The sequence below is a fragment of the Oncorhynchus masou genome, chromosome 26, assembly GCF_036934945.1.
Source record: "Oncorhynchus masou masou isolate Uvic2021 chromosome 26, UVic_Omas_1.1, whole genome shotgun sequence".
NCBI lineage: Eukaryota > Metazoa > Chordata > Actinopteri > Salmoniformes > Salmonidae > Oncorhynchus > Oncorhynchus masou.
In genome coordinates, this window is record NC_088237.1 from 2,859,334 (window position 1) to 2,867,589 (window position 8,256).

At 38.9% G+C, this 8,256-nt stretch overlaps 1 protein-coding gene across 1 annotated transcript; it reads left to right on the plus strand.

Annotated features, from left to right (window-relative positions):
• Positions 1 to 362: 362 nt before the first annotated feature.
• LOC135514523 (somatostatin-1A-like) lies at positions 363 to 2,223 on the plus strand. The gene is made up of 2 exons (XM_064937958.1): positions 363 to 585; positions 1,727 to 2,223. The coding sequence occupies exons 1-2, from the start codon at positions 448 to 450 to the stop codon at positions 1,931 to 1,933; spliced, it is 345 nt and encodes a 114-aa protein (XP_064794030.1). The 5' UTR covers positions 363 to 447; the 3' UTR covers positions 1,934 to 2,223.
• The last annotated feature ends 6,033 nt before the right edge of the window (positions 2,224 to 8,256 follow it).

Genomic DNA, 8,256 nt, shown 5'->3' on the forward strand with positions numbered 1-8,256 from the left:
TTTCCATTTTCCAGAGCCTTGAGTTCATCTCATTTGCTTAACACCCCCCTAAACGAAGTTGTTGAACTTTTATAAAACTGAACATTTTCTGAAATTCAATAAGATCCACACGAAGTGATAGTCTCTACAAATGAAACAATATTTCACTAATCAAACAATATTCAACAAATGAAAGGATCATGAATTCCCTTATCTCAAAGGATGCGCACGACTCTCTAATCGGTGGAAACATTGTCACTTGGAATCATCACTCATACCCAAACGTTACCCACCAGAAGGAAACCCCCCTTACCACCTGACGTCAGATGAACCGTTTAAAAGACAGGTTCGGAGGGGGGACAAGAACAACAGGAGCAGCAGAACTCAAAGAGAAGCCAATCTCAACGATTGTCTGCCCAATTGAACCACCTTTATCCATCCTCTGCCTCCCCCGAGACCCAGAAGAAGATGCTCTCGACGCGTGTCCAGTGCGCCCTAGCACTACTATCCCTAGCCCTGGCCATCAGCAGCGTCTCTGCCGCTCCGTCCGATGCCAAACTCCGCCAGCTGCTCCAACGGTCACTCATGGCACCTGCAGGCAAACAGGTAAATACCTTCAATCAGACTTTCATTATTAGAATTTGTTCTTAAACAACATATATTTCTGGCTGCAGTGGCCATATTATATGATTTTTTTCTGAGTTTGATGGCACAGCTGTAAACTACAATTTAAGTAGATTTACCTCTAGAGTCTAGCGACTATACCTTCTAGAAATGTAAATTTAAGCACATGCGTTGCCATAAAGTTAACTCTTTGGTTTTACTGGCAGGCACAGGGAAATGAATCGAGGAAATTAGTATGATGCAGGGAAGCAATCAAGAAATGAAGTATTTGAATTTATTTTGGATCCCCATTTAAATGCTGGCACTCTTCCTGGGGTCCAGCAAAATTAATGGATTTATACACAATAAAAAAAACATTACATTACTTTTCACAACATAGTTGTGTGTGCACAACTAGTAGTGGCCCGAGTGTGTGCACTCGGGCCACTACTCTACTACCACATATCTACAACACAAATCCATGTGTATGTGTGTACATGTGTGCCAGTAGTTTAAACAGACAGCTCGGTGCATTCAATATGTCAATACTTTTCACAAAGTAGTGATGAAGTCAATCTCTCTTCTACTTAGAGCCAGCACAGGTTGAAATACCAATATTTCCTCAGCACTTAATAATATGTATCAGAGCAACTAACAAAATATAAATGTATATTGTTCTATATTTTAAATCAACCTTTAAAATGAAAAACGTAAAATAGGAACGAAAGAGGTCTCTGGAATTTGGGGTATGCTGTAGTTAGCTGTCAATTACGTAGCATAGTCAGAACATACGGTAGAATGGGTAAAAAAGTACCTAATGTTTATTAATGAAAAGTGTTCTTCCCCAAAAAATGTACATGATGGGAAAGTAGTTTATACATCTCGGTTTAAGTGATCAATTCATGCGTAACAGCATTGGAAAGGTAATTTTAATAGATTTGAAGACAGCTTAAATAAATTGAAATAATGCAGATTGAATAGCCTACATCTATTTATTCTAGCAATGTGAGGGAAGAGAAAACATTCAAACACTGATTTCCTTCCTAAATGGGTATGCTACATTTTTTTTAAAGCATGTTGATTTCTTTTTATTTCAGTGGATCTTGAAAAAATAACTATTTAATCTTATTTGATCTATTTTCAGGAGCTTGCCAGGAATACACTCGTAGAGCTACTCTCAGAGCTCGCACACGTAGAGAACGAGGCGATTGAATTGGATGACATGTCTCATGGCGTGGAGCAGGAGGATGTGGATCTCGAGCTGGAGCGTGCACCCGGCCCAGTACTGGCTCCACGTGAACGCAAGGCTGGATGCAAGAACTTCTTCTGGAAAACCTTTACATCGTGTTAATTAATCTACACCTGGGCCCTTTACTGTGTGTACTACATCTCATCTCTTTTGTTTCAATCACTCATTGCTGAATCCAATGCACCATGGCCTAACCCTCCTCTTCAAAAATTTTAAATAAACACTGTTAAAACTTTAACAATCATTCTGATGTTTTTATCGCTCATTTAGATTTTTTTCCGAAAAGAAACACAAGAAAGAATGTTCTACAAATGTATGCAATTCTGCTTTGACTGTGATTTACATATTTTGGCAGACTATTTTTAATTGTTTGTTTGAATAAAATCTGTGTTTCAGAACCAATGAGTTGATTCATATATTGTTATTTTGCTCCTCTTTTAATTTAAAAAAAAATTCAGTAATAGCCTATTCCTATGAGATGCTAGCACACAGATGCTAGCAAACACATGCTTGTTTCCTCCATTTGGAATGATGTTACAGGGTTTAGTTTTACTTCAGGCGGTAATCCATTGTTGGAGTAACTGACTTTGTTGTGTTGTGGTGTGCCATAAGAAGTTTACATTTATGAAGGGTAGGCATAATGTAAACATTGACCTGACGAAACTCCAGCAGCAACAACACCTTCCTAATATTAAGTAGCACCCTGGCACTTTTGCCAACAGAACAGCCTCAATTAGTTGGGGCATGGACTCTACAAAGTGTCAAAAGCTTCCACAGGGATGCTGGCCCATGTTAACTCCAATGCTTCCCACAGTTGTGTCAAGTTGGCTGGATGTCCTTTGGGTGGAAGACCATTCTTGATACACACGTGAAACTTTTGAGCGTGAAAAACACAGCAGCGTTGCAGTTTTTGACACACAAACCGATGCGCCTAGTACCTAATAACATTACAGTTTTTTTCGATTGCTAAACGACAGTGGACACAACTGAAGTCACATGTGCAAAACTCTAACTACAGTCTGCACAGCAGCAGTTCATGTGGACCAAACTCTAGTTCGTTTTTCATTGCTTGAACACAGTTTTCAAAACTCTACACACTTATCCCATGACTTTAACCACAACCTGCACAACACTGTGGATTTACAGCACTTTGTTCAAATGCTAACACACTGCTGTCAAAACTGTGAACCACACATTCAAAACGGAATAGATTTCAGCCTTGTGCCTTTTCAAACACTGCTGATTGCAATTTCAGCTGAAAGGCAAAGCAGGTGTCTTGTTTTAGACTTGTTAGTGAACACACACACATATTACAGTATATATAGGTAGAGCTCAGAAAGACTCATTTTGGAAATGGAACAAGGAAGATGGGTTCGTGGAGGGAGAAGGGTGGCAGGGAGAGGGCGGATGCGTGGAGGAAGACAAAGAAGACAAAGAGCTGTTATTTCAGATGAAATAAGGGCTACACTTATAGACCATGTCGTGAACCATGGTCTCTTAATGAGAGAGGCAGGGTTGAGGGTGCAACCCAATCTGCAAAGATCCACAGTGGCATCTGTAATGCGAATTTTCCATCATACAAACAGGTGAGAGTTACATCCTTACAGTAAATGAAAACATTACAGGAATCTATTTTGTATTGCAATTATATAATATTTACACAGATATATATTACAGTAAGTTTGACTGTAAAATATATTTTTACAACAGGACCCAAAGGCTGCTCCCAAAAGGGGGAAGAGGAAAAATATTTTCAGATGCGCAGGAAAATGCTATTGTTGACATGGTTGTTGTCAACAATGCAATAAAACTGCGGGAGATTCAAGATAGAGTGCTGGCTGATAATGATATATTTGAACATGTTAATTCTGTCAGCACAACAACTATTGCTCGAGTCCTAAAGAAACACCAAGTTACAATGAAACTGTTATACACTGTACCGTTCGAGAGAAACAGTGAACGGGTAAAAGAGCAAAGATACCAATATGTCCAGGTAAGACGTCTGAGGTTACGTACACAGCTATACAAAATATTTACAGTTTAAAAAAACACTAGCATTTCTACAGTAAAACTGTGCACTTACTGTTTTTCAGAGAGTAATGGAGGTGGAAGCACTGGAAAGACCACATTCATTTGTATTTATCGATGAAGCTGGATTTAACCTTGCCAAAACACGGCACAGAGGAAGGAATGTTATAGGTCAAAGGGCCACTGTGGAGGTTCCAGGCCAAAGGGGGGGAAATATCACCATGTGTGCTGCAATGGCCAATGATGGTTTGCTTCTCAACACACCACTCATTGGCCCATACAACACAGAAAGGCTTATAGCTTTCCTAGAACAGTTCTATACTCAGCTAGTGCCAGCAGAACAGGGGGAGCCAGTAAGAAACCCCCAAATTTTTGTCATAGTTTGCGATAACGTTGCTTTTCACCACTCTGCAGCTGTCACAGATTGGTTTGCAGCACATCACAGATTTATGGTTTTGTACCTGCCTGCATATTCACCCTTCCTCAACCCAATAGAGGAGTTTTTCTCTGCCTGGAGGTGGAAAGTGTTTGGTCACCACCCACATGACCAAATGTCTCTTTTGGAAGCCATGCGTGCCGGATGTGAGGACACGAGTCCAGAGGACTGCCAGGCACTCCAGAAGGTTCTTCCCCAGGTGCATGGCAAGAGAAAACATTAGATGTGATGTTGAAGAAAACCTGTGGCCTGATGCTAGAGAGAGGCAGGATTAGCCCCTCAATTATTTGTTTGAATTACAGTATGTACTTTTAGTTTCTACCTTTTTTTCTCATTACTGTAATTCCGTAAATTACTACAGACTATTGAAGCAAACTGCTAATTTTCATTTACCTTAAAGAATTGTTATGTTCTAAAAATTTTAATAAATCATGTGAAATAATGTCACTCTTTTCTTTGAAGAAAATATTACTTTGTATGAAGTCACTGAAATTGTTCAAACTGTAAAGATGAAAAGTTTGTATTTTCTGTATTGGTGTTTGATGCCAGTGTTTTTACTCTCAGTGTGTTCTGAGTGACAGTGTGTGTTATCTCAGTGAGGGTTGTGCATAGTGTTTGGCTGCACTGAGCGTGTTTTGAGCCATGTGTTAAGAGTTGTGTTGCTTGGAATGAGTTTTGCAGGTGATGTGAACTGTTTAGCTCAGGTGACTGTTGGTAGTGCAGACTGTAGTTAGAGTTTTCCACATGTGACTCCAGTTGTGCCCACTGTCGTTTAGCAATCGAAAAAAACTGTAAATCAAATCAAATTGTATTTGTCACATGTGCCGAATACAACAATGAAATGCTTACTTACAAGCCCTTAACAAACAATGCAGTTTTAAGAAAAATACCTAATTTAAAAAAAAATAAAGTAACAAATAATTAAAGAGCAGCAGTGAAATATGCAAATAGTCTGGGTAGCCATTTAATTAGATGTTCAGTAGTCTTATGGCTTGGAGGTAGAAGCTGTTTAGAAGCCTCTTGGACCTAGACTACCATGTGGTAGCAGAGAGAACAGTCTATGACTAGGGTGGCTGGAGTCCTTGACAATTTTTACGGCCTTCCTCTGACACCACCTGGTATAGAGGTTCTAGATAGCAGGAAGCTTGGCCACAGTGATGATAACATACCACATTCAAAGGCACTGAAATCTTTTGCCTTGTCCATTCACCTTGTCTCAAGGTTTAGAAACAGTTTTTAACCTGTCTCCTCCCCTTCATCATCACTGATTGAAGTGGATTTAACACATGACATCAATAAGGGATCATAGCTTTCACTTGGATTCACCTGCGCAGTCTATGCCATTGGAAGAGCAGGTGTTCTTAATGGTTTGTATACTCAAAAACAACAATGTTGAAGTAAATTGTTCAAGTAAAATGGTCAAGTAAATGTTGACAAACAGCACAGAATCGCATGTCAACTAAATACGTTTCCAAAAAAATGCATTCCACAGTTCAGTATGGTCCATGTGACACACAAGTTAAACATACCATGTTTCCAAATAGAAACAGTTGTGCATATATTGTGACAACATTTTGTGACATTTTTGGTATTTGGCAAGTTTTTCTCCAGCTCTTATGAACACTTAAGTTCTGCTAGGAGCAGTAAGAACCTACCTGTCCTGTGTGTGTGTGTTTATTTCATATTTAACCAGGCAAGTCAGTTATGAACAAATTCTTATTTTCAATTACAGCTTAGGAACAGTGTGTGTGTGTGTGTGTGTGTGTGTGTGTGTGTGTGTGTGTGTGTGTGTGTGTGTGTGTGTGTGTGTGTGTGTGTGTGTGCGTGTGCGTGTGCGTGTGTGTGTGTACGTGTGTGTGTGTGTTAAATGCCGCCTTGAAAGTGTGTGTGCATCTGCGTGTGTGTGTGAAAAACAAGTTTCTAAACTGTAAAATGTGTGTGCACACATAGCTACATGCACATGTGTGCCCGTGTGTATGTCCCCTGCATGTGTGTAGACTCCACACTGACTCTTCAGAATGTGCGGGAGGAGGAGAATCACCAGGATGCTTGGTGAGATTAGGAAACGATACCAAATGGGAAGTGCACTTAATAACCCCTGACTCATTAATGGGCTTTGCTTAAGAAAGCTCTCAAACAATTAGTATTAAAGAGCAAGACACTGACAGTCTGGAACTGGAGGAAGGGGCTGCAAAATTGAAATCTAAGTAAGATTAAATATCTTAAGTCAAGGCAATATATGCTTGTTTTTTGTATGACAAGATATTTCTTCTTATCAGCCAGTTTTATGTTGGTGCATTTCACTTGTTTCAAACCTTTTTTGTCCCTAATTATCTTAATAAGATAATATAACTTGTTACTGAGATTGGATTACTGGTTCTGAGTAACTTAATGCTCGAAACTAGAATTATCAGAATTATAAAGCTGTTTGATCAACACTGACAAGTACAAAACTGCTTTGTCAAAGTCAGAATTTATTATTTCAAGCATCTTATCCTTTTCATCTCTTCACATATTAAGAACAGATAACGACCAAATGGAATCCACTGTGTTATTTTCAATCTTACACAGAGCACAGCAATCAGGTAGACAAAATACAGTACAGAATAAAGACAGTACACTTTTCATATCTGGGGAACACAGTATGAGTCATTTGAACTGTTGTACAATTCTATTACATCCCCAAGATGGTATTTGACTTGTACATAAGTTTGGCTCTTGTTGCTAATTGTGTAATAAGAGGTCAAATCAACCAGCTTTTCAGCATCCACTAACTCAGTGGCCTGTGCAAGGTGTGGGACCTCAACTTGATAAACCATGACATTTCTATCAAAGCGTATAGTTTGAAATGGTTGATATTCCAAACAATAAAGCCTAGAATCAACAAGAAATATGTTTTTAACCAGTCCAAATTCTGGCATATTACCATTCAGTACTTTGGCAAAGATCATGGACTTCTGAGTTATGTATTTATTAGAATATATTACAAGCCATTTGATTTATATCATTGAAACCTAGGAAGTCCCTCAATTTTCCACATAAATATTGTAGATCTTTAACCACTGATACAGGTCCCATCTCCCTTTCATTTGAAAGAATTGGGTGCATTGAACTGTCCTCATTTTGGCAGCTTTCATATATTTGGTTCTGATTGATCAAAGACTTGCAAATATTTTTTAAATTGAGCTTGGAAGCCCATTTAAAGAAACAATGTTTAGACTCAAACCGCATATACATATGTCTAACGATTGGACCCAGTGACTTTATCTGCAATGGCAAATGTATCATATAATGCTGTTTAGGTGTAACATTGCAGTCTGGAAAAAGCTCCTTCCAATGCTTCAAATGATTTTCAATGAGTAACTTCAACCTAGACAAAGCCGCAATGGAAAGAACAGGTGCAAATACTATCTGTACCATCTCTATTAGCTCAATTATCAGTCGTATATATGCATTGACTTCCAAACTCTCCAAAACAAAGGGCAATATCTTTTGCAGGACAAACATTTGCCCAGATGTCTGTTTTAGTTTACCATCACTTGAATTTAATGTACTAACAGAAATTGGTTATGGCCGATCTCTAACATCTAGAGGGAATAAGGGAAACCAAGAATAGCAGAATTTACTGAGTCCAGATTAATCTGTCCTGACACAAAAAGATGATTCAAACACATTTGATTTCCTATGGGGCTATGCCCTCCAGAATTACATGGATAATGTCTTGCGGAGTTTGTTGTATGATATCAAAGACTGGGAATTCAACTAGCTTGCTCCTTCTATTGATCTCATATGTTGTTCTCAGGCTGTTGCGAAGCAAGTCTGTCTGTGCCATCTATTTCATCACACTGTCTGACATGCTTCTCCAATGTAATTTTAGTATATGCATCCTCATTGAAGTGTGACTGCATGTCCTCAAAAGAACACTCAGAGTGTCTGCACTTACTGTAGGCAAGGCCCACAC

What these genes read in the sequence shown, in the direction of transcription:
- LOC135514523 (XM_064937958.1), top strand. Translation starts at nt 448, where the DNA reads ATGCTCTCGACGCGTGTCCAGTGCGCCCTAGCACTACTATCCCTAGCC. An exon ending in TGGCACCTGCAGGCAAACAG is followed by an intron (nt 586 to 1,726) that starts GTAAATACCTTC and finishes ATCTATTTTCAG; the next exon opens with GAGCTTGCCAGGAATACACT.